Source organism: Lytechinus pictus, chromosome 2 (genome assembly GCF_037042905.1).
Source record: "Lytechinus pictus isolate F3 Inbred chromosome 2, Lp3.0, whole genome shotgun sequence".
Taxonomy (NCBI): domain Eukaryota; kingdom Metazoa; phylum Echinodermata; class Echinoidea; order Temnopleuroida; family Toxopneustidae; genus Lytechinus; species Lytechinus pictus.
The window spans coordinates 43,716,092-43,743,839 of record NC_087246.1 but is presented as its reverse complement, the minus strand read 5'-3'; the positions used below and the strand labels follow the sequence as shown (position 1 = coordinate 43,743,839).

General features: G+C 35.5%; 1 protein-coding gene across 2 annotated transcripts; it reads left to right on the top strand.

Moving 5' to 3' along the window:
• The first annotated feature begins 8,942 nt into the window (after positions 1-8,942).
• Positions 8,943-26,049, top strand: LOC129254217 (protein NipSnap homolog 3A-like). Of its 2 annotated transcripts, none has more exons than XM_064094856.1 (6): positions 8,943-8,994; positions 11,721-12,003; positions 14,427-14,591; positions 15,528-15,677; positions 18,984-19,070; positions 23,109-26,049. In XM_064094856.1, the coding sequence occupies exons 2-6, from the start codon at positions 11,826-11,828 to the stop codon at positions 23,180-23,182; spliced, it is 654 nt and encodes a 217-aa protein (XP_063950926.1). In that variant the 5' UTR covers positions 8,943-8,994; positions 11,721-11,825; the 3' UTR covers positions 23,183-26,049. The 2 variants fall into 2 exon arrangements, with proteins under 2 accessions (XP_063950926.1, XP_063950928.1); XM_064094858.1 differs by lacking the exon at positions 8,943-8,994 and adding an exon at positions 10,294-10,634.
• The last annotated feature ends 1,699 nt before the right edge of the window (positions 26,050-27,748 follow it).

Genomic DNA, 27,748 nt, shown 5'->3' with positions numbered 1-27,748 from the left:
GCGATGACGTCATACTCATATACCCTTTTTACACACGCTAAAATTTCCTTAACCCTGTACTATAGGTGGGGCTAAATGGCAATTTAGCCCCACCTATAGTACGGGGTTAAGCTTAGCCCACTTTCTTTTTACACAGCATTTTTGCAAAGTGGGCTAACCCCACCTTTAGTACGGGATTATTTGGCCCTGCAAAAAAGCAGGGTTATCCCAGCAATTGCGGTGCTAAGAGCGATAGTACGGGGTTAAGATCGCTAGTGTAAAACGAAAGTGGGCTAAGCTTAACCCCGTACTATAGGTGGGGCTAAATGGCAATTTGGCCCCACCTATAGTACGGGGTTAAGGAAATTGTAGCGTGTGTAAAAAGGTACGAGTGAAGTACTTGTACTACGAATGATCGACAAAAACCACTAGTCCGGGGTTAGCGAGTTTCGTGTGTGAAAAGCAAGGATTCCTTATCCGGGGTTAGCAATAACAATTTGGCATGTGTAAAAAGGAAAAAAAAATAGTACGGGGTTAAGGATAGTACGGGGTTAGCGATAGTCCGGGGCTAAGAAAATCCTGTGTAAAAAGGGTAATAGATTCGGGGTGATCGAACGTGAGCTAGATGCGCAAAATTTCAGTCTGAAAATAAATTGACATGGGTATGTTTATTCCTGGCTGCTGACCCATCTAGAAGTCGCTAAAATATAATTTTACCATCAAATAAAAGCTGATTACTTTCTCTTTCTTAATTTGGAGATATGCTTGGTGCCTAACGAGTATTTATTGGTGCTTTAACATAAAATCCGAAGCCAAATTTTTGGCTTTTAAACCATTATTTTGCCGTGAATTTGCAGAATTATTTTATGGAATTAAAATTTAAAAAAAATAATATTTCCGTGGTTTGAAATTCCTACTATCGAATAAAAAAAAAATCATTCAAAAATAATGTTTTATGACGGAGTAACGAGCGTTAAAAAACGGGTCTTCAATCACGACCTCTGAGGTCAAATCGAGGTCACCTCGACGAAGACTTGGATAAACTAGACGCATTTTTCACGGCTTGCGGACTGACTGAATTGGGTGATCTGTCAATCGACAGATCAACTTTTAATTTTGTACGAATTTTCTTTTTTATTTACTTATTTATTCATTAGGTGATCTGTCAATCGACAGATCAACTATTAATTTCGTACGAATTTTCTTTTTCATTTATTTATTATTAGGTGATCTGTCAATCGACAGATCAACTATTAATTTCGTACCAATTTTCTTTTTTATTAGGTGATCTATCTGTTGACAGATCACCTCTTATGTTTCTAAGAATTTTCTTTTTTATTTATTTATTTATTTTAATTTATTCTTCTTTTTCCACGCTTTTCTTGTTCCACCAAAATCAGCAAAACTATTCTGTCAATTTTCATCAAAATATTATCAATTATGCACAATTATCATACAATGTGTACGAAACAAGTTCAATGTCAAATGGTCATCGTGACGTCATCTACGCGCCATTTTGTAAAATCACATCAACAATATCTTCATCATCAATCATAAAAAATGAACAATATCATCAAATTAACTTCAGATCAAGGGTCAACTGTCCATGTCATCAAAGGTCATGTACACGCCACGACGCGCATGTACGAGCGCGTCAAAATTTTAAAATGCTCAAAATCACTTTTGATCAAAGTAGAGTACGTTTCAGGTCATTTAAAGCATTTCAGGAATTTGCACGTTCACAGGTTTTCGCGCGCGTTCACGCGCGTAACTTTCTTACGCAAGGTAGAATCGCACTTTCCTTTACGCCAATGCATTTATTATGAAATTCTAAATAATTTGATACCTTGACCGACCTTCGACGACCAGTAATAAAGGAATTAGCCTCCGTCAAAGTTTGCATTAGGCGCGCAAGCGCACGTTCACAATAGGCCAAAAATGTGGAAAAACATGCCTTTCCAAAATTCGAAATAACTCTTCAGATAGTCCGTTGACCCTTAAATTTTCTTTTCTATTTGGATGAAGTATAAATTGTAGATGTAATTTCATGTCACATTTGACCCTAAATTTTACCATGACGTTATCAAAATGGCGTCGGAACTAAAACTTTCAATTTTTGTGTTATGACGTTTTAATAATTTTGCAAATATGACTATAACTCCGTAATTATTGGTCTTTTTTCGACATATTGTAGCTAGTTTTATATTCTTACTAATTGAGTTATTTTCTTATCATTTTAAGAAAGAGATCATCACAAATATTAACAATGTATAGAAGTATATCATTATGTTAAACTTGCACTTGAAAAAATCACTTTGAGGTTATGTTTTATTGTTGCCTTGTAAGTGTATGACAATTACTATGGTCTAATGGTTAGTGCATCTGCCTTGTAATGCGAGGGTCCCTGGTTCGGAACCCAACAGGATCTATTTTTTTATTTATTATTTTTTGTCTCATTTTGCGTGTAACTCCTATAAGCCTGTTCGGAGTTCCATTCTGCGCATAATAAGAAGAAGTTCATTCGTACTAAAGTGACATGGTGGTTTAATATTTAACGAGATATTAGCACCAACCTTGATGTCTCGATTATTCTTTTGAATTGTGTGTTTCATTACATCCATACAAACAACAATGCGTGCACTAGCAACTGGTATTTCACAGTTGGCCAAGTATTGTTATAAGAACATGCTAACGCATTCCAAGAAGAAATGCAACAAATACCTCCATCAGCGTTCATTGCTTTGCTATTCTATTCACCTGGTCAATGCAATTTCTCCATCCAGCTATGTAAGGCATGTTTGCATAATATCTTGCAATGAAATCTACCTATCGTAATGTAAGAAATCAAAGGTCATTTGGTCAAAATTGCTCATGAGGTAACTGAAAACTGGTCTATGGATCCTGATTTAAATTTTTCAAAACTGGATTCTAGATTCTTGCTTTCGTCAACACTATGCTCACTATTTTGTGTCATCACTTGCTAAATTGGAATTGACATTCTTTAGAAAAACAAGATCTTTTTATACAACCTTTTCTTTCAATGTCTTTCAACAGTATTCAACATGTCCTTTCATTAATAAAACTATGCTTATTATCATGATGGTCATATTGATCTGCATTAACATGGTGATCATTATAACAGAAAATAGATCGTGATCGTGATGATGAGATTCACAGACAGATCACCTAATTCGTCCTCATGACGAATTAAAGTTCTAGTTAGGTGATCTGTCAATCGACAGATCAACTATTAATCTCGTTCTAATTTTCTTTTTTCTTTATTATTTATTTCTTAATTTTTATTTTTCCACCCTTTTCTTGTTACCGTAAAATCTCAAAATCTACATCATCAATTATCTTCAAAATATCATCAGATATGGGGACTTATCTCGCGCGTAACGGCACTATACAACTAAGAATCGCCTTTTTTTTCATATCATTGCATCGATAACATAATTCTGAGTAATTTGATACCTTGATCAACCTTCTACGACAAGTAATAACGAAATTAGCCTCCATCAAAGTTTCTTTTTGTTGGTTTTCTCTGAGCTTAGAGTATGTTGTAGCTGAGACTCTAAGCTATCGTAAATGTGGTCTTCATATTCTGATCAGATGCCAGGATCATGCCCGTATTTCTCTTGCAAAATTGGATTTGAGATCCTCTCAATTTGCTTATGTTTAAAGTCTATTGGAAATAGTGCTTATGTGTAAAGTCTATGGGAAATAGTGTAGCTCAGTTGATAAGGCATCAGACTTGCGTCCTTAGGGTCCAGGGTTCGAGCCCAGGGCTGAACATGATAATTTTTTTTTTCGTTTTTGTTTCTTTTCAACATTTCACTAATGGTCCTTTATGACCATTACAAGGTATATAATTTAAAATATTGCACAATAAAATAGTTTAAAAACCCTTTTAATATAACATGTACATGTACCATGTGTATCACCTACACTTACATTGTATTTCACAAAACTTTTCATTTTCCTCTTTTCAAGGGTATTCAACATGTTCTCTTTGTAATAAAAGTTCAGTTTTCAATATGATCATCGTATTGATATCAATAAACATGGTGATTGTATTCGTGATTATGAAAATCAGAGACAGGTCACCTAATTCGTCCTCATGGGGAATTAAAGTTCTAGTTAGGTGATCTGTCAATCGACAGATCAACTATTAATTTCGTACAAATTTTCTTTTTTATTTATTTATTTATTGATTTATTATTTATTTTTATTTTCCGCCCTTTTCTTGTTAGCACAAAATCTCCAAATCTACATCATAAATTATCTTCAAAATATCATCAGATATGGGGACTTATCATGTGATGTGTATAAAGCAAGTTCAAGGTCAAAAGGTCATCATGACGTCATCTAGACGCCATTTTGTAAAACACATCAATCATATCTTCATTATCAATTATAAAAAATTAACAATATTTACATCACATTAACTTCAGGACAAGGGTCTACTGTCCATGTCATCAAAGGTCACGACGTGCGCGTACGCGCGCGTCAAAATTTTAAAATGCCCAAAATCACTTTTTGACCAAAGTAGAGTACGAATCAGGTCATTTTAAGCATTTCGAAAATTTGATCGCGCGCACCGTTACGCACGCGTTCTCGCGCGTAATCGCACTATAGAGCATAGGATCGCCATTTTCTTTATATCAATGCATTGATAATATAATTCTGTGTAATTTGATACCTTGATCAACCTTCTACGACAAGTAATAGCGGAATTAGCCTCCATCAAAGTTTACAGCACGCGCGCGCGCACACTAAACCATAGACAATATATGTGCAAAAACATGCCTATACAAAATTCATTATAGCTCTTCACGTAGTCCATTGACCCCCAATTTTTTTTTCATATTCGAATAGAGTATGGATGGGAGATATGATTTCATTCCACATTTGACCCGAAATTTCATCATGATGTCATCAAAATGGCGTCGGAACTCAAAATTTCCACTTTGTTACTTATGACGTCATCATAGTTATGCAAATTTGACTCTAACTCCGTAAATATTGGCCAATTTTCGCTCAGTTTTCAATATGTTGTAGCTGAGGACAAACTCTTTCTAATGTGACGGCTATATTCACATTTAAAGGAACGGATCATCCCGAAAAATGGCAAGTTATAGAGGCATGTAATTTTCGCTCATTTTGTGTGCAATCTCTATGGGAAAGACTTTTTCTCAAAACTGGATTTTACATTCCTCTATTTCGCGTGCCATATCTTTTTTCTTTGTTGGTTTTCTCTGAGCTTGGAGTATGTTGTAGCTGAGATTTTAAGCTTTCGCAAGGTGGTCTCCATTTTCCGATCAGATGCTGGGATCATGCCCGTATTTCTCTTGCAAAATTGGATTTGAGATCCTCTTAATTTGCTTAATTGTAAAGTCTATGGGAAACAGTGCAGCTCAATTGGTAAGGCATCAGACTCGCGTCCTTAGGGTCCACGGTTCGAACCCAAGGGTGAACATGAGATTTTTTTTTTCTTTTTTGTTTCTTTTCAACTTTTCACAAATACTCCTTTATGACCATTTTAAGGTATGCAAGTTAAAATATTACACAATGACAAGAGATTTATACATATGTATAACATGTACCATATCAGTCAGACGGCAGGTCCCAAGAAAGTGGCTTCTTTCATCCTAGTGATATTCATGACTTGAGATGTTTTGCATATTTAATGAGCTTGATGCGGACCAAAACACCTCTTTTCATTCGGTCATTGCTGCTCTAATTGTACATCGAATTTCATGAATTTGGTATCATTGTAAAGAATAAGAATCATTCTTTCAGGTCATGTGTTTGAATTTATTCAAAGATCTTGTAATATAGGTTAAAATTTTGATCTAAAATATGCTACAAAATAATAATTTTTACCTGACAAAAACTGCTATTTTCACACTTTATTTTTGTTTGAGCCCAAATGATTTTTAGATCATGATAAAGCTGAATATGTTTCCTCTAAAATGATATAGGTTTCAAAATAAGAATTGGTTTAATTGGGTCAAGATCACACTTTTCATTTGCCAAGTACATAAAGCAACTTGAAAACAAGAATACTGCACCCTGATTGGTCAAAGAGACCACACACTGGCAAATTCCAACGGTTCCAGTGCCTGGGTTCATGGGAAGGTCACACTTCCCATGTGGTAATCTCCTCAAATACCCCGCACCTGTTGTTCTGTGAACCTTATCCAGCCAATCAGAACTCTGGATTTCATGCAAGTACAAAATTTCAGAAATCTCGTCTTGTACCTTGGTGGGAAAAGTGTGATCTTGACCCGATTAAAAGGTGCCGCATATCAAGAGTGGCATTGTGAGAAAGTACAGAAGTTCAGCTTTATGGTGATATAGATATCATTGAGGCTCAAAATAAAAAGTTTTGCACAATTTGCAAAAGAAAACAGAGGAAGAAAATGCAGTTTTGAGGCACATTTTCAGGCCAGAAATTTACTTATTTAACAAAATATTGTGTACAAAATAAATGACCAATATGAAAGAGTAACATTTACTCTATCTGAGGGTGCAATAATATTTCATTTAACTTGAGGTTAAAACAGGTAAATTCTTAGAGAAAGAAAATCTCACGAATCACGAGATTTTGTAAGGAGGAGGATTCAGCCACGAGATGATTTGGATGAATCTGGCCTTTTTGCTCATTAGCATAGGGACCTGCGGTCTGACTGATATGTGTATGCCCTACATGTATATACACCGTCATCATGATATATATATATATATACAAGTGCGTATTAAAATATTCAACAGCCAAAAATGACCTTGACATGCTTCAAGGTCATATCAAGTATTAGCATACTGTAAAAGTCATGTCATGTATTGATTAATGAACCCTAAATTCACCTTGTTTGTAAAACAACCTTCATTATAATTGAAATCAACTACTACTTTAACTGTGTTTCTGTTTACCTCTTTATGTTTACATGGTTTATGATAATGCATTCATCACGCGCCCGAGGGCGCCAAATTCAAGTTTCTTTCCTATGCACAACCACGCCACCGTACGACTGTACACTCTCTATTACGCAATGCAGCATGCATGTACACGTATGCAGCGTTTTCAATCATGTGAACTATAAATTCACTCTGCTTACATAACTTTGACACATTAATTTCATTACTTAAGAACCATATTTCAGCATGCCACTCGGCTTATCTGATAACATAACTAATACACTTTAAGATAAACAACCAATACTCACGTCATTGGGCTTGTATCACGAACACATTAAACAGCAATTATGGAAAGGCGACACGCTTCCCATGATCAGACAAAAATAGCAGTACGCCCTCAGTCGGTAAATTCAAATCTAATAAAATCGATTTACAAGATGAAACAAAGAAAGTCATAAAAATTAAGCAATTACTAAAAACTTAATCCTGTACTCGACAGAGTCTATGTAAAAAAATTGCCAAAATCGTTTTTATTTTTCACGTTATAACTTTAAAGCTTCCAATTAGACCCCAATTCGCATGTGAAATATTTGGGTCACTTGAAAATAGTATGGGATTTTTCTCTATTTATTCAAATCAACATTTTTTCTGTGGTGGACTTGACCTTTAAAAAGAGTAATAATGACTAACCATTAATTGTTTTTGTCTCAACTGCATAGCAGAGTGAGACTATAGGCGCCGGCGTCAACATCAAATCTTTTAAGTTTTTGAAATGACAGCGTAACTAAGAAAGTTCATGAAACTTGGACATAAGGTTAATCAAGTATTACTGAACATCCTGCTTGAGTTTCAGGTCACATGACCAAGGTCAAAGGTAATTTAGGGTCAATTAACTTAGACCATGTTGGGAGAATCAGCATCCAAATCTTAACCTAAGGTTATTGTTTTTGAAATGTCATTATAACTTTGAAAGTATATGGACCTAAATCATGAAACTTGGCCATAAGAGTAATCAAATAGTACCAAACATCCTGCCTGAGTTTCAAGTCACATGACTAAGGTCAAAGGTAATTTAGGGTCAATGAAATTTTGCCAAGTTGGGGGTATTATTGAATTACCATCATAACTTTGAATGTGTAAGGATCTAGTTCATAAAACTTGGATAACAGAGTAATCAAGAATCACTGAACATCTCGCGCAAGTTTTAGGTCACATGACCAAAGCCAGTGGTCATTTAAGGTCAATGAACTTTGGCCATGTTGGAGATAATTATCAAATTGCTGTTATAACTTTCAAAGTTTATGGATATACAGTGCGTCCCATAAAAAAACTAAACACTTTTGAAATGGCTGCCAAATAAAAAATATATCACTTTGGGGGAAAGACTTGTATTTATATATGGAAAGCCAATAAAGTCAACTTTCAAATGACACCAAAAAGTTGGAAAACTTTTCATGGTTGAGCGAGCACTGCCCACTGAAACAAAGGGTATGAAAATTAGGCTGGGCCGGAATTAGCCTTCCAATTTCTTTCAGGGTTTTTTTTTTTTTTGGAACTTGCAATGTTGAGGGTTTTGTGATGAATTAATGATCAATTGTGATCAGTTTGTTGTTTGAGGAAATTTCATGAGTTATTAAATTGCATGAGTGATCATGAATTGCAATTTTTAGTGCAGCATTTTGACTTTATCATGTGGATCTCAGCAATGTGTTCATGAGAGTCAGGAGAATAGGGGGTAAGATAGGACATAAGTAGGTGAAGTACGTTGATGGGATAAAGGCATGAACAGAAATCCCAGGGGGGACGTGTCCCCCTTACCCAATATAGTAGGGGACACAATATAAAATGTCCCCCCTTCTATTTTCGGTCTTTTATGATGGAAAGAAAGAAATTGAAATAAAACATGTATTTTGGATGAGATGACCTTACTTATTGGGTGATAACCTTTTTTTTTTTTTTTGCTTGTCAATTTTATTTTGGTTGAAATGATCTCACATTTGGGGTGATAAATGTAACCTTTTTTTTTTGCTTGTCAAATTTTCCAGCCCCTGGTCCCCCCTACCTTAGGAGACAGATTTCTGCCCTTGGATAAAGGTAAACAGAACTTTTAGCAATCTCTCCCTCCATCCTTCTCTACCCCCCCCCCTTCTCTCCTCCTGAGAGACTAAGCTTGGCTAGGCTGGGCAGGAATCAGCCTTACAGTTTTTTGAGAGGTTAGTCCTTTGGAACTTGCAAAGCTAAGGGTGTTATGAGTGAGATAAGTTTTGGTTTCTGAGGCAAATTTCATGAGTTACTAAATTGAAATTTAATGCATGAGTGAACAGGAATTCAATGGAATTGTAATTTTAGTGTAGCATATTCATCTTGTGGACCTCAGCAGTGTGTTCGTGAGAGTCAGAGTAATGTGATGGTACCTGTTACAATTATAATAATAATAATGGTATTTATTCATCCTAATCTCAAGTAAGCGGATACATAATGATTTACAGAGTACTATATAAAATGATTAAAATACAAAACATTATTACGATAGCAGAAATTCTGAATTGTAGTAACAATGTTTACACAATAGGTGGCCTGTAACAAATTCCAAAAACGTATTATAATTAAATATTAAAAAGTATCAATGGAATGTGCACTTACAAAAGAAAAATAAATAGAGAGGGGAAAACAAAGGAATGGCCGAGAAAGAGAGTTGGGAGAAAATTAATAGAAGAGAGAAAGTGTGGTAGTCAGGAGAGATAAAACAAGGTGGAGTCTGAAGAGATAGTGTGAGAGAGCAGGGGGAAATAAAAAAATAGGAACAAGAAAGGATAGTCAGAGCTATACAAGGTATAGGAAGATAAGAAAGCGAGGGAAGCACAACTGGTAATACAATACAATGTAATATGATATCTGGTATAATATACATGTCCACCATTGTCCACTGGATGAGTTAACTTATGCTTAAGTGGATTGTTTAAAAAAAAAAAAAGATCCCATTGACGAGTGAGTGAATGAGAACATTAAAAGAATCGAGAAATGTTGGGATGCATTTATTTTAAACTTCCCAGGGAGTTTATAGTAAAGAAAATAGTAGTAAACATTGACTTTTATATTCAGCATGTTCAGTTGATAAAATGCAAACAAATAACACAAAATATAAATACAATTAAGCAGAATATTAGGATTCAAAAGGAGGTGGGTCAATCGAGTACAATAAATACATTCGGTAAAGGAAATAGTCTGTTGTCTCACGATGTGGCAAACTTAGACAACAGATCGTGAGACAACAGATTATTTCCTTTACCGATTCTATACTACAACGATGATCAACATATTCTGTACTAATAAATACATTATGTTTGAAAGTCAACCCCTCTGTTTTACAATCCAGTTCATTTTATTTTCATTCAGCATTGACACAAGGAAAGGAATTGGACTTGATCTATATCTTTCAGTGCGACATTTGAATTGCATCAGCATATTACTATTGTTATTCCGCAAATTCCATCTAGTCTCCCCTCTTTCCTTAAGAAGCCAATGGCGGAAAGTGTCAGACTTCAAGAGGGATTCGCCAAATTTGAGACAGGTTTCATTGCGCCTTATCTCTACAGTCTCGAGGTTGGTTTGCTGGAGTGGCTTTCAGAAGATTGATAAGAATGTCCTAGGATCAATTTAAGCACTCTCTTTTGGACTCTTTCAATGGCAGTAGTGTGTGATTTTGTTTTGTACAAGCAAGAGGGCGAGATATGGTAAGACTTGGTAAAAAGGGCATGATCCTCTTCTCTGTGTCCTTTTACAAATTAAAAGTCATACATGTATGTACCCCCCTCCACCTCCATTTCCCTGGCTCCTCTCTCTGTCTCACTTCCTGGATTGTAGCCTATTCAAAACTTAACTGCCAAGTGACTGGTGGCTGATGGTCAGGGTTTTTTTTTCATTGAATGATTACCAAGAAATTGACTGATTATGATGATTTATGAAAAATGATTTATTAACAAAAATGAATGTATGATTGATCACATTGCACATTGAATGAGTTGATTTATTGATAAGTTGTTGATTAAATGATTGATAGGAAAAAAATTGATGCCACCATGGACTTCACGCGTACAAAAACTATCAGTCTCTCAACGGTAGGGGGGGGGGGGGCTAAATGTTCTGTTGACCCCTATTCCATCAACTTTACTCGCCCCCTATTCTCCCGACTCCCATGAACACATTGCTGAGATCCACATGATAAAGTTGAATTTTCATACCCTTTGTTTCAGTGGGCAGTGCTCGCTCAAGCATGAATAGTTTTCCAACTTTTTGGTGTCATTTGAAAGTTTACTTTATTGGCTTCCGTATATGTAAGTTTTTTCCCCAAAAGTGATATACCGGGTATTTTTTTATTTGGCAGCCATTTCAAAAGTGTATATTTTTGGGGGATGCACTGTAGTGTATGAAATGTAGACATAGGGGTAATCAAGTATCACTGACAAGCCTTAGGTCACACGATCGAGGTCAAATGTCATTTAGGGTAAATGAATGTAGTATTGTATCATTATGTGAATGGTGTTTTTTTTAATAATTATTTCATAGTAGTTTTCAAGTCAGCACTGCTGCTATAGTGAATCGCGTAATGCAAGTGAGACTGCCAGAGGCGCTCCACTTGTTTTTATATCATCAGTATGAATAATGTGTGAACATTGTACAAATAATTTAAATTTCATAAACTGATTTAGTTGAATGTAAATCTGTTACTAATTCATTGAGGTACATGTGTATATACATATTGTACAATATGTATATACATATTGATTCTTATTATAATTTTTATTCTTTTATACATGTAGGTGTCTCAGAAAACTTTCTCCTGGCTTAAACCTATAAGCACCCAAGCCAGCTCACTCCAATCCGCAATCACGAGACATCATCATGATCAAAATACCGCATTAGAGATGACAGATAATGAGTTCTATGAGCTGAGGACATATAAAATCATACCATCAAGCTTCCCAGCATTTTTAAAACTAACAAATGAAAATATTCATCCTAGACTAGAGCACTCCAAGTTGATTGGCTTCTGGACTACTGATATAGGAGGTCTCAATGAAGTCTTTCATATCTGGAAATATGGTGAGATTTTCTTCCTTTATTCCGAATTCTATACATATATGTACAACTCAAATGTAATACGATGATGTCCTCTTCTTTTTATTCCTTCTTCTATCTCCTTATTCTTCTTCCTCTTTCTTCTCTCCTTCTTGATCTTCTCTTCCTTTTCTTCTGTTTTCCTCTCCTCTCTAATAGTCCAGGATAGCCCCCATATAGAAGGGGTCGAACCTTGATTTTTTAGATATATAATGTTTTTTTATGGTTTCTTGTCAATTCGAGGGTGCTGATTCTGAATCTGAATGATGCTACTCTTGTAACCTTGAGCATTTTCCGCAAATTGGCAAAATCCAATATGGCCACCAAAATATGCAAATTACCCATAAAAATCATAAAATTGCCCACACATTGACTATAAAATGCATGTAGTTGTGTTGCAGGAGTGAAATACTATCTGGAAATACGATAATTGAAAAAAATATTTATTTTATTGATATTCAAAATGGCTGCCATAGGTCCCTGTGGAATATGAATGGGGAAAGATAATTTTAAAACATGACTCATGAGTACTATTATTGCATGTGATTGTGATTTAACAGTGGACTACTGTCTGAAAACATGATTATTAACAAAAATATGTCATTTGTATAATATGTAATGTGATAAATGCTATATTATGATATTCAAAATGGATGTCATAGACCCATAGCTGGGACAAATAATTTTCACATAATTTGGATTTGCTTGACTATAAAATGCCAATAGATGCAAAATATTGGTATAAAAATGTCTGAAAACATGATTCCTAATGAGACATATCATTTCCTTTGCCATTTCGGTAATAATGCTGTATTTTGACACTCAAAATGGCTGCCATAAATGAAGAAACTCATTTTCACAAGAGTAAAAACCATAAATGAATGTAACTGTAATCTACGAGTGAAATATTGTCTAAAAACATGATTTTTATGAAATATAGCATTTCCTCTCCCATGTAGGTGATAAATACTGTATTTTGACTTTCAAAAAATGGCCGCTTCAAGCTCTAAGTAAATAATAAAACATGCGTATACGGAAACTAATTTTCACAATAATAAGAACCAAAATGCACGTAATTGTAATGTATAAGTAAAATATTGTCTTGAACATGATTTCTAACTAAATACGTCACATATTTAAAGTCATGAAGGTGATAAATGCCTTACTTTGAAATTCAAAATGGCTGCCATAGGCCCCTAAAGTTTGATGTACATTGTAGCGGACAGATAATTTTGACAGAATTTTGGTTTGTTTGACTATAAAAATTGCTTAATTTTGATGTAGGTGTAAAGTATTGTCTAAACCCATGATTTTTAACAAAACATATGTCTTGTGTCATAAAGGTAATGAATGCTGCATTGTGAAATTGAAAATGGCCGCCATAGGCCCTTATCATATTATGTAACGTTTGAATTGGGAAAGATAATTTCCACAAAAGGGCATATTGCAGCCATTTTGAATGTTAAAATATAGCATTTATCACCTAAATAACATAAGAAATTATCTATTTCGTTAGAAATCATATCTTCAGACAATGTTTCACTCATACATGCAACACCATTTAGTCAAGCAAAGCCAAATTCTGTTAAAATTATCTGTTCCCATTCACATTGTACATAATAGCGTTAGGGCCTGTAGCACCATTTTGACTTTCAAAATACATTATTTATCACCTACCTAGCAGAAGAAAAAACTGACAAGGTTTTGTAAATTATGTCAAAATTTTGATGTCATCTTAAATGTAGCTGCTGTCTTGGTTACTGTCTCGTATAAGGGCATGATTTCAGATTTTGTTGGATTGCGCCTGTCTTTGTGCCGGTCTCCGGATTGAGGAGATCAAAATACAGTGTTTTAGCTTTTGCTACTCTCTGGGGTGGGTGGCTCAATTTGTGCCAGTCACTATTATTGCTCTTGTATTGTACATAACTTTATTTTCATCATCTTTTTATTCTTTTTTGTTGTTGTTACCTTTGTATTTTTCTTATGCCTATTATTACCATTTTTATAAGTTGTTATATTTCTTCTATGCCCCCAGGAGGGGCTGTCAAAGAAATATAATCGTTTTCATTGTCATCTAGATTTTTGTGTAGTACGATTCAATCTTTTTTCTTTATGTGCCTACATGACTGTACATGTTATGTAGTTACATATTCCAGAAACACAGTCTTGTCCTTGTCAGTATTAAGAAAACAAAAATCCATGGTTTACATTGTATGCAATGAGGAGACCAGTTTGATGTTAAAAATGAATAGATTCCTTCATACCTACCTACATTTAACTCCTGGCTCTCTGAACATTGATGAATTGAGTAGTTGCATTATTTTTATTGTACTAAATATAATCGATAATAAACATTAACTCTGATTTTCAAGTTGTGATTGATACCAGTCCCTTTTCCCAATTTTCAGATTGTTTTGCTCATCGGACTGGTGTACGTGCAGCATTAGCCAAGGATGACATCTGGCAATCTTCATATTTCTCTAAAGCAGTTCGTATGATGGATGCTCAGGATAATGCTTCTGGAATGCTGTTACCATGGAAACCCCTTCAAGATAAACCACTGAAGGAAGGAGGTAAACTTTCTAGGGAGAATCATCAAATCCAGATTCTGCTTTTTTAGAAACTACATGTAATTCATTGAGTGCAAATTTGTGCAAATTTATGATAAACTTTTCAGTTAGCATTCACTATGGGGATGTATTTTGGTCGTAGATACTGCTTGATATGTGACTCATATTACTTTGTTTCTGATTGAGAAGACCTTGTACACTTCCCAAATTATTGATGAACTAACTGCAATGAATTTCCTTATTCATAATGATGGCAGTTAAAGGCTATGTAAACCATAAATGGGATTAGAATAAATAAAGAAAAATCCAACAAACATAATTGAAACTTGAAATTAAATCAGATGTAAAATATGAAATTCTTAGCTCAACAGTTATTTACACTGATGATAAACAACTGATTTTACATTAATAGTAATTATTAATAGTAATTCTTATTCTGCTGAAAAAAAAGTTTTGAAAAATTTAATTGAGTCGGAAGTTAGAAGAATGGGAAAACACAAAAATGTCAATGAATTGATTCATTATTATTGCCACAAAGAAATATTATGAAGTTAAGCACTCCGTAGGAGTGTGGTTAAAATTCTAGTTGAGACTCGGTATAAACCTATGTTTAATTATTTGAATACCACCTTAAATTAGGGTTTGTTAATAAGATTCCAAAAGAATCTTTGCTAGAGGGCAGAGCCCTTTGAAAGCTCTGCTTGATCTGTCAATCAATTCAATGCCTCTTTTGATAATGATAAAGAAAATGATGAAGAATATAATGTTGATAAGGAAAATTCAAATTTTTAATGTTGCAAACTTTTGATTATCAGAGGAAGTACTGCAGCCTCTAAAGAATAGTGTTCATTAAATATGACAAGAAATACAGTGCTTTATAGTGTAATCTGTCGGATGTTAATACTCTTATATTTAATTTCTTGTGCCTATTCTCTGAAGGAATCTATGAGTTGAGATCTTATGTCATAAAGCCAGGTGGTTTAGACAACATGAAGACACGTATCATGATGAGAGATGAGTTCTATTCCTCTAATGGCTGTGGCAAGTTGATAGGAGCTTGGATGGGTGACATTGGACATGTCAATATGTGTGAGTCCTCTTTAAATTTCTACCTTTTATTTTACTTTCGGATCTACTGTGGACACTGCAACGTTGTTTCGTGACAAAACGTATTTGTACCATATCATGCCTCTTTTTATAAGCTTGATATTTGTATACACATAGAAGTTTGGGGTTCATACATGTATCTTTCGTTTGAAATGTATTTCACTTAAAAGAAAGCAACAACAATATATGTATATCTTACAGATAAATTAAAAGTATACAGTTAATATGATACAATCAGTGATGTAATAAAGTTATAGCCAACGAACATAGAGGGCAGCGACACACAGCAGTGTTGCTAAACACACAACAGTGTTGCTATTAGGAAGGGCCACTCGATACGCGCATACGATTGAAGTGCGCAAACAGTTTTGTAGGCATGCCAACTAAACCATGAACCGACACAATACACTCACAGAGTAATAGAAAAAAGGGAGGTAAACCAACAGATTATGACAATAAGAGATTCAAATATTTGAAATACAAAAATATATATATTATGGAATAATAATTTACTTCAATAATCGTGATGTATCCATCTATTTTGCCAGTTCATGTTTCATGACTTGCCCTCAAATTTATTGCACACATATTTTTGCGTGATAACTATCATATAAATTCTAGTAAACAATCCACATTTGAATGATTGAATGATACATTGTGAGATTTAGGTAGGGGTGAAGGTATATACATGCGGTTACCTGAGACGGTCCCTATCTTTTACATGAAAAGTGACGATATCTGCCGTTATCGTTTAATCATGACTATCATATTAAGATATTGGTTCCATTTCCAAATACATCTAATTATGTAATGATGTAAATTTTAATTACTTCAAAAATGTGAGTCTTTGCGTGATTACGCAAAGACTCACATTTTTGCGATTGCATGGACCTACTACAACTGGACATTCAACGAGAGCATTTTATGACCACCACCTGTTTCTACAGGTAGCTGTCAAAATTGCTGTTATACACTTAACTTTCTCTTTACGCTGTTCTAACGAAGACCGCTGGGGCGATTGTTTACACAAGCTCCGTTTGGCCTATGACGGTCACCGATCGATCACTGGCCCTCTTTCGACCAAAGACGGTCATGTTTTAACCCCGATTGCTAATAGGGAAAGTCCCTACATTACCTACAATGCATTGCGCACTTTATTCCGGTTTTCAATACATTACTTCACGCTGTTAATATTGTGCAATTGTTGTCTGATCATCAGTAAAAATCCTATTAAATTTCGACAATCCTCTGGAATTTTATGCCCAAATGAAAATCAACTTCTGACCGAAGGTAAGTGCGACTTTCGACATCAATATTGTCCTAAAAAGATGCATTCTTAAGGTCTTTCTGCTCATTTCTCCATCTAATTTTTACTGCTTTTTTGCTGTAGATATTCTGATCTGCACGATGATGTCACTGCAATTTGTGAGCGGTTGTTAGCGATGTACGTAAAAAATTTGTTCATGCACGCCTGTTTTCTTGTTTTTGCGATAATTTTCATAGCGCTAACGTTCGCTGCTGTGTGTACTGCTTTTGAAAGTGAACGAACAACATCGCAATGTGTAGGAGCGGCGCAATATTGATTTCTGCTGTCCACCAGTGACGGCTTGCTTTACGATCGGCTTGATGGGCGTCAGCTACCAGCGCTCTGTTTATAAAAGGATTAGCGGCGACGGTCTTGGGCCCAAAGGAGGGGATTCGTTGAATGTCCAAGGTCCATGGTATTAGTCTCTGCAGAAGTTGTTACAAGACTGTCAATAATATAAATCATATTCCATTACATTTTTAGAGATCTATTTGCCAAATGTGAAGAAATATGATTGTATTTGCCCAAATACATCCAATCAGTGTGAAACATTTTTTTTTAAATATATGACAATTTTTGTAGAGATTGTTGAACATCATGGTTATCCTAAGAATACGAATCGTATCTCTGAATATTGTGAGATACACTCAGCAAATTGTGGAGGTTTATGGTCGCACCTTTTTTAAACTAAAATTGTCAAATAGAAGATTAGTGAATAACTTATATAGCGAGCAATCCCCATTTGAGTGATTCACAGATACTTTGTATCATACATATGGTTGTAAATCTGGGCCCCATCTTACAAAGAGTTGCGACTGATCCGATCAACCACAACTATGGAAAGCCAGCAATGTCAACATCTAAAATGTATGTTTATTCTTGATATTTTCTATGACCATTTTTGTCTCGCCTGCATAGCAGAGCGAGACTATAGGCGCCGCTTTTCCGACGGCGGCGTCAACATCAAATCTTAACCTATGATTAAGGTCAAAGGTCATTTAGGGTCAATGAACTTAGACCATGTTGGGAGAATTTTTTTCAAAATCTTAACCGAAGGTTAAGTTTTTGAAATGACATCATAACTTAGAAAGTATATGGACCTAGTTCATGAAACTTGGGCATAAGGTTAATCAAGTATTAGTGAACATCCTGCTCGAGTTTCAGGTCACATGACCAAGGTCAAAGGTCATTTAGGGTCAATGAACTTTGGTCAAGTTGGGGGTATTTGTTGAATTACTATCATAACTTTGAGAATTTAGGATCTAGTTCATGAAACTTGGACATAAGGTTAATCAAGTATTAGTGAACATCCTGCCTGAGTTTCAGGTCACATGACCAAGGTCAAAGGTCATTTAGGGTCAATGAACTTTGGCCAAGTTGGGGGTATTTGTTGAATTACCATCATAACTTTGAAAATTTATGGATCTAGTTCATGAAACTTGGACATTAGGTTAATCAAGTACCACTGAATATCCTGTGCGAGTTTCAGGTCACATGACCATGGTCAATGGTCATTTAAGGTCAATGAACTTTGGCCATGTTGGGGGTATTTGTTGAATTACCATCCTAACTATGAAAGTTTATGGATCTAGTTCATAAAACTTGGGATACAAGAGTAATCAAGTATCACTGAACATCCCCTGTGAGTTTCAGGTCACAAAACCAAGGTCAAAGGTCAGTTAAGGTCAATAAACTTAGGCCATGTTGGGGTAATTGTTGAATTGCCATCAAAGTTTATGGATAGAGTGAATGAAATGTGGACATGGGTGTAGTTGACAAGTCTTAAGTCACCGTTCAAATGTAATTTATGGTCAATGAATGTGGTATTATGTCATTATATGAATGGTGTTTTTGTGAATGATTATTTTATAGTAGTTTTCAAAGTTAGCACTGCTGCTATATTAAATCGCGTAATGCAGGCTAGACTGCCAGAGGCGTTCCACTTGTTAACATTAATGAACACTTGTATAATTCTTCAACAGTCTATTCTCTGTGGAACTTTGTTAGTGCTGATAAAAGACTTGAAGCAAGAACTGACTTCCTACAATCTGATGTGTGCAAAAGTCTCTGTAAGTATACATGTAGTTATTTACCGTAACCAACATTAAAACTCAATAAATCATTGTAATCTTTCACACACATAGACAAAATTATGATACTTGATATGCAGCTGTTTAAAGAGAAATGCCAGTAGTTGCAGTAAACACTGATTTCGTGAGAAAGTCTGTAAAACCAAGGTTAAGTATGACTATATCATCGTGGATCTAGATCTGGTACAGTTACATAAACTGAACTTTGTGAAATCATAAAATCTAAGCTGAAATACGATCACACTGAAGATCGCCAACACAGATAGGCACACGTGGGACAGTGTATTATTATTGCTGGAATAAAGACCCGACGGAAGTGACCGAATCCTCGCTTATTTTGCTTATTTCTCAGCAATTACACAATTTCTTCCAGAATCCTTTGGCACATATTTTTTATTCATACAAACAGACACTTGGGTGGTCATTATATTAGTTTCTGTAAAAAGTCATTTTGAGATCGGTACCAGAACTGGAATTAACCTTTAATATTTAATTATCTCTTGTTGATACAGTCCAACCTCTCTCATTCGGACACGTTGGGACCAGCACCAATCCGGATAAGGGATTTATCCTGATGGGAGACCCAATATTAAATACGCAGCTGCGCCTCCCCAATGGTAGCAACACATAATCTATTGTAGCGGCCGTACACAGCACTGCAGTGTCAGTGCAAATTATAGGCGTTTTTTTTATTAACGGAAATGAAATCGATAGGTTGCCAAAAGTCTTGGATAATTTACCTGCTGAAATGATTGAGGAATACATTGAGCATACCTTGAAAGAAAGAGAATGACTCGAAACTAAATTTGAAAATTAGACCATCGCGGAGGGCATCGCAGCTTTGCAAAGTCAGCCAATGTTAGACTGTAGGCTCAAACATGATAGATGGCGCTGTCCGTATCAAGGCCTAGTGCTATTTAGTGAGATGTGTTGTTTTAGTCTCACCTGCAAAGCAGAGCGAGACTATAGCCGGGGGGGGGGGGGGGACTCACATATATTGGTGGTACAGGGACGTGCCGCTTTGATGACCCCCTTTTTCAGACCTAATTTTCAGTTCTCTAGATACTTCAAATGACAAAAATTCCATTCAGAAGCCGCTCAGCCCGCAAGACCTCCGTTATGAAACATCTCAGTTCTCTTGCCCTGCCAAAATTGTCCAGCGTGAGCACCGCATGCGAGAACTGCACACACGACTTCACAACTCCCTCCGCTAGCACCCACATATACATGCTCAGCGCTAGCGTGCACGTACCAACTGGACCGTGATCCCGTTTCGTAGACCCTGCTTTTCACACCGCCCAAGACCCCGTATTTTGCCCTTGTGGTCAGTTCCTTAGACCCTTATTTCAGGGTTTCGTGAGGCACACCCCCATCAAAAATAATTTGAGTGCCCCCTTCCCCCCCCCCCCAACCCGGACTATAGGCCCTGCTTTTCCGATGGGGGTGTCGTCGTCAACATCAAATCTTAATCGAAGGTTTAATCTTTGAAATATCATCATAACTTAAAAAGTTTATGGGCCTAGTTCATGAAACTTGGTCATAAGGGTAACCAAGTATTACTGAACACTTTGCCTGAATTTCAGGTCACATGACCAAGGTCAAAGGTTATTTAGGGTCAGTGAACTCTGGCCATGTTAGGGGTATTTGTTGATTTCCATCATAACTTTGAAAGTTTATGGATCTGGTTCATGAAACTTGGCCTTAAGAGTAATCAAGTATCACTGAACATCATTAGTGAGTTTCAGGTCACATGACCAAGGTCATTTAGGGTCAATGATTAGGGTCTTAGATTATGTTGGGGGAATCAAAACGAAATCTAAACCAAGGTTAAGTTTTTGAAATGTCATAACTTAAGTATATGGACCTAGTTCATGAAACTTGGACATAAGGGTGAGTGTATCACTGAAGATCCTGCCTGAGTTTCAGGTCGATTGGTCAAAGGTCACTTAGGGTCAACAAACTTTGACCATGTTGGGGGTATTTGTGGAATTGTCATCATAACTTTGACATTTTATGGATCTAGTTCATGAAACTTAGCTCTAGACATAAGAGCAATTGAGTATCCCTGAACATCCTGTGCAAGTTTCAGGTCACATGACCAAGGCCAAGGCTGAGCATTAACCCTAAATAGACAGGGCTATTTGGACGCCTAAGAAGACTGGGGGGGGGGGGGGCTGATTCAGCCCCCCCTTATGATCTCGGCCGTCGATCGCGACGAAAATTGACACGCGCGTTACCCATGGCATTATCTACAAACCTATATTATCAAATTCTGCAAAAAATCTCATTGCTCATTAATTATGTTAATTTATGCGTAAAATCATGTTTGCTATAATTAAGAAAATAATGCCCCAAAATGCTAGTTTTCGTTTCACATACTCTTTATAGGCACCTGATTAAATCTATTTAAAAAACATGTCAACATCACATTTATTTTTTAATGTATTTTATTGTTTTCTAAATTTCTTATGTATTTCCTTGTTTTTCGACTTTTTGTTTTTTATTGTTTTTTCAATGGAAATTGTCAGAGACTTTATTTTGACTATAAAAAAAAAATCAAATTGATTTTAACCCTAAAATGGCCGGGGGGGGGTTGAATCAACCCCCCCCCTCAACATTTTCTGCGATCATTCCGCCGTGCGAAATTTTTTGACCGCGCCACTCGCAGAGTTTATACTTTCAAGTCTCGCGCATCTTTTGAGACCAAATTTACGATGCCTGGGTACGCGGTTCCGAAATTACGCAACATTATGTAAGTGCATGTCAGACCAAAAATTGTTCCAAAACGTGATTTTGTGTACAAAGTCAATGCAAATTGAGTTTTCTCATCTTATTCATAAAGATATGATTATTTTTACTTTAAACAGCTGAAAGCAATTGATTTTAGCATAATTATGCTTCAAAAAGGTTGTGCAATAAATGTGGTGAAAAAAACAAAGAAAAACAAAAGGTTGAAAAACAAAGAAATACATAAGAAATTCATAAAACAATAAAATACATAAGAAATTGATTTCCAAACCGAAGTTTTTTTCAATTGCCATTGTTAAGAATGCTACAAAGAATATTTTCACCAAAAATTAGCATTCTAGGAGCTTTATTTAGTGAATTAGAGCAAAAAGTATGATTTATGCATAAATTAGCATAATTAATTCATATAAAATAAAATCTCATTATTTTGGAAAATTTTACCATACAGCCTTGTAGATTACATCGCACACTACCAGCGTGCAAATTTTTGCGGCGCTCGCGAGATCGGCGGCCGAGATCTCAGGGGGGGGGTTGAATCAACCCCCCCCCCCGGCCACAGAACAGCCAAAAAAGCCCGGCCTAGTTAGGGTTAAGCAGTAAAAGAAAAAATGTGATACATTTTATGAATTTTGGCTAAAAACACTATTTGCATTGGATTTGTACACAAATTCACGTTTTTGAGCAATTTTGGGTCTGCATGCACTTACGAAATGTTGCGTAATTTCGGAACCGCGTACCCGGGGGTCAAAATTTTGGTCTCAAAAGCTGCGCGAGACTTAAAGGTAAAAAGTCAGTGAGTGACGGAGTCAAAAAATTTCGCGCGGCGGATTTATCGCGAAAAATGTCGAGGGGGGGGTGAATCAGCCCCCCCCAGTCTTCTTAGGGTTAAGACACTACTACACTGGTATTTGTTTTTGAAGAAAAGTGCATCATTGACGAGCTCAAAGAAAATAACCCATGAAGAAATAATGATAATTGAATAGTTAAAATAATGAAGATAATGATATGATATATATGAATAATATTGAATTTCAGTGGTGAAAATGATGGTCATAATAGTGATAAAAATTGATAATAATGATATTCAATAAAATGATTGTTCATTATCACTAATATAATGAAAATTACAACTATCATCATTATAACTATTGATATCATTATTATCAATGATTGTTCATTATCACTAATATAATGAAAATTACAACTATCATCATTATAACTATTGATCAGTATTTAATGCTCTTCTTCTGCCTTTACTGTTTGATACAGCTCCAAATGAGTTCCTGACGACAGAGATGCGTTCAAAGATAATGACAGCAAATCCTTTCTCACCACTCAAATGAAGTCACATACAGTCAGTCTTTAATAGTAATATAACTTTCCAGGGTTTTATGAATTTAGGGTGTCAATACAAGCTGAATTTGCAAGTCGAAGTATCCTGCAGTAAGTTTTTAAAGCGATCACTGCTTTCAGACTTTGCATATTTAAAGGTCAAGTCCATCCCAGGAAAATGCTGACTTGAATAAATAGAGAAAAATCAAAATAGCATAGTGCTGAAAATTTTATCAAAATCGGATGTAAAATAAGAAAGTTATGACATTTTAAAGTTTCGCTTATTTTTCACAAAACAGTGATATGCACAACTAGGTGAGTCAGTCGATGATGTCCATCACTCACTATTTCTTTTGTTTTTTTTATTGTTTGAATTATACAATATTTCATTTTTTTATAGATTTGACAATAAGGACTAACTTGATTGAACCATATATTAAACAATGCTAATTCCAAATGTTCAGGGAAGAATTAATTGTATCACTTGACAATAAGGAGAAAATTAGAATATTTCATATTTCATATAATAAAATAAAAAAGAAATAGTGAGTGGATGACGTCATAGTCTCCTCATTTGCATACCAGCCAAGGATGTGCATATAACTGTTTTGTGAAATTAAGCGAAACTTTAAAATGTCATAACTTTCTTATTTAACATCCGATTTTGATGAAATTTTCAGTGTTATGCTTGTTTGATTTTTCTCTTATTATTCAAATCAACTTTTTGTTGGGGTGGACTTGTCCTTTAAAAGGATCTTTGGTTCATCTTAACAGATTTTGAAAAAAATGGTTGCATCTACAAAGGATGAAGTCATGGTCAGCGCTTGAGGCTACATTTTGGCAGCAAATTTCACTTGAAATTGCAAGTCAAAGTATCCTGTCATAAGTTTTTAAATTCAAGTTTTTAAAGTGACCACTGCCTTCAGACTTTGCATATTTAAGGGTCTTTGGTTCATCTTCACAGATTTTGTAAAAAAGAAATGGTTGCATTTCATAGGGATGAAGTCATGGTCAGCCCTTGAGGCTACATTTTGGTCTCGCTTTGGGTAGAGTCGAATATATGCAAAGTCTACGAGGAAAGTCTTCTCCAGATGCCTCATGATTTGGAATCCCTGCCTTGAATTCACCTCTTGCAATGAGTATACATTGTGACAAGTTGGAATCAGACTGTTTGTTTTGACTGCATATTAATTTACAATCTTCATGTAACAAAGATCATGTATTGTTTATAAAGATGGAACTACAAAATTTGGTGGATTCACAATATGGTGCACCATCTATAGTTTGCAGCAGACAGGCCGAAATTTGCAATGCCTTATGGGAAAAAGTTGACATCGGTTGCATGCTAGTGCATGCATGCGATTATGCTGTGCTGGCCAATGCGACTTGACCGGTTTACTAGGGTCCAGGAGGTGGGAGAGAAATTTACCGCATATTTCTTTGCGAAATTTAGACCGTTTTCTGTGAGTTCTTCCTCCGCGTTTGCCAAATCGTTTTCATTTTTTAAGCATCTCAGTCACATTACAGTACACTAGCACTGTGCGCTGCCCGCGCGCGATGTCGACCCCAAAGTTAGAAATTTGGCCTGTTCACTGCATCCGATAGATGGTGCACCATATTGTGAATCTACCTAACTGAAAACAGAAGTGATTAATGGTTTAGTGTACATCCAAAAAGAATCAGCTGTGGTATCTTTTGCATCCTCTCTTCAGAAGATTTCCCCCAGGAATTAAACTTTCTGTAGCTTTGTCTAGTCTGCCTATCATCCAAAATGTGTCATAGTCGATCAGTTTCTGATGTCCCGAAAGATTTTCCTAAAGACAACTTACATTTATTATTGAAGTGGTTTGAAGCAAACCTGCCAACCTTCTACGACAAAAAAAGTATTCTTAGAAGGAAAAAAAAAGTAATTTTTTGTCTTGATGTAATAATCGCCAACCTGTTGTGATATCGGTGAAAAAACATGTGAAATGACTCTACTTGAAAACATGATAATTCACCAATTTAAACACGTGCTCGTAGGCAAGAATCTACTTGTTCTTTCATGCAACAAGTTATTGGCCTGACAATGATTTTTACTGGTCTGGGACCGTCGGACCGGCGCTAATGTCACGCGCTGTGTATTATACATACTCCATGATTCAAAATTTAAAAAAAAGTAACAAATCATACAAAAAAAGTATTGGCGTATTTATAGAAAAAAAAGAGGAACAAATAATCTAAAAAGGGAACAGTTGACTGACATGTCTGTTTGAAACCTATCTTTTGTTTGGGTATATCCCTCCAAAAGTTTATTCAACTTTTCCATTTCATTACTAGATTATAACCATGCTTATTTAACCATTGTTCATTAGAATATCTTAATGTATTCTGTCGAGTTTCTGTCACTGACTTGAAGCCTATCTTGTGTTTGGGTATATCCCACCAAAAGTTTATTCAACTTTTCCATTTCATTACAAGATTATAACCATGCTTATTTAACCAATGTTCATTAGAATTTCTAAATGTATGCTGTCAAGTTTTTGTCACTGACCTCTAAAATAAGAGTGGATTCACACAAGTTTCTGTGTAAATCATTTAGGATGTGCCTCAATATTTATTGTTTATGTGCCATGCGTGAATGATTTGCTAAGCTTTTGGTCTCACATTAAAGAAGAGTCTCCATACTTACCATAAGTGTCAAATTTATAGCAAAATAATATCTAATAATTGCGAAATTCATCTCTCAAAATGGGTTTCCTTTTTTGTGGGATGCACTGTATATTCATGATTAAGACAACGTAATTATGATTATGTACATTCCTTGATCAATGTTTGCCTTAACTTGTCATTTATGTTTCGTCTTCCACAATTAAATGGTGCTTAGCACAAATACAAATTTGGTGATTGGTTTGCAGCATTTTTCAATATTCGAATTTTCCATTTCTGTCAGTCAAGGATACCCTTTAATTTATCATTTTAATTGTCACAATCTGAATATGTAATTTAAATCATTCATCATTTAACTCTTCAAAACTAATAAGAATAATCATTTTGATTCATTCGATATGTTTCACATTCCACCAAAATACATACATCTTGAACAAATAATAACATAATGAAACTAATTACATTCAATTGAATTGATTAAAGGTGAAATATGAGTAGCTTGTAATCATCAGGTAATTGTAGGTTCCCAGAAAGAAACGCAATGAAGAAAGATGAATCAAAATGAAGAAATATAAATACAGCATAATAGAGGTCTACATGATTGTCACTTGAGTAATTATGTCGCTGTCTAAATTGTTCCAAAAAGAAGGCCCAGTATAAGTAAATGTTTTGAGAGCAATAACAGTACACACTGGGGAAATATGAAAATCATGTACTTGAGTTGGGTAGGAATACATTGATTAAAAAAAAAAATGACAGTGATTATATAAATGAAATTCCAAAAGCTAAAATTCCAATTCTACCTAGTGCATCAGTTGGTGGCCAGGGAAGAGGAGAGCAAACTTAATTTCTTTTACCATGATGGTTCCTCTGCTACACCAACGAAGCAATGCACTTTGAAGACTGGGAAATATAGCATTCAGCAATCAAATAACAAGTACAGTGCGTCCCAGAAAAAACGAAGCCGAGATTAAACGATGATTTATCATAACTTATTCACAAATACAATATACTAGCATGGATCCCAGGAAGCCTATCGATTTTGAGGTCAAAGGTCAAGGTCACAGTGACATATTTTCATCTTACCCTTTTGCTATCCTTGTAAACGTGATAACTTAGTTTAACTTAACGTTGGCTCATATACTTTGGTATGTATGATACTAGCATGGATCCCAGGAAGCCTATCGATTTTGAGGTCAAAGTTCAAGGTCACAGTGACATATTTTCATCTTACCCTTTTGCTGTCCTTGTAAACGTGATACTTTGGTATGTATGATACCAGCATGGATCCCAGGAAGCCTATTGATTTTAAGGTCAAAAGTTAAGGTCACAGTGACATATTTTCATCTTACCCTTCTGCAGTCCTTGTAAACGTGATAACTTCAGTTTAACCTAACCTAGGCTCATATAATTTGGTATGTATGATACTAGCATGGATCCCAGGAAGCCTATCGATTTTGAGGTCAAAGTTCAAGGTCACAGTGACATATTTTCATCTTACCCTTTTGCTGTCCTTGTAAACGTGATACTTTGGTATGTATGTTACCAGCATGGATCCCAGGAAGCCTATTGATTTTAAGGTCAAAAGTTAAGGTCAGTGACATATTTTCATCACGTTTACGAAGACTTCAGAAGGGTACGATGAAAACATGTCAGTTTACAAGGAAAAGTTAAAGGACGGACAGACATCGAGCATAATACCATAATACGTCCCTTAGGACGGGCGTATAAATATAGCACCCCCTTTTCTGAAAAATCCTGGATCCGCGCCACAGGTCATTATTTATACAGTGCGTCCCACAAAAAACGAAACCGAGATTTATCAATGATTTATCATAACTTAATCATAAATACAATAGACAAATGACCTACCATTTTAAAGCTCAGAATCTCCTCTTTCAGCTGATATTACTTAGATTGTTCCTCAT

What these genes read in the sequence shown, in the direction of transcription:
- LOC129254217 (XM_064094858.1), top strand. An exon ending in TAAACCACTGAAGGAAGGAG is followed by an intron (nt 14,592 to 15,527) that starts GTAAACTTTCTA and finishes TATTCTCTGAAG; the next exon opens with GAATCTATGAGTTGAGATCT. An exon ending in CATTGGACATGTCAATATGT is followed by an intron (nt 15,678 to 18,983) that starts GTGAGTCCTCTT and finishes ATTCTTCAACAG; the next exon opens with TCTATTCTCTGTGGAACTTT.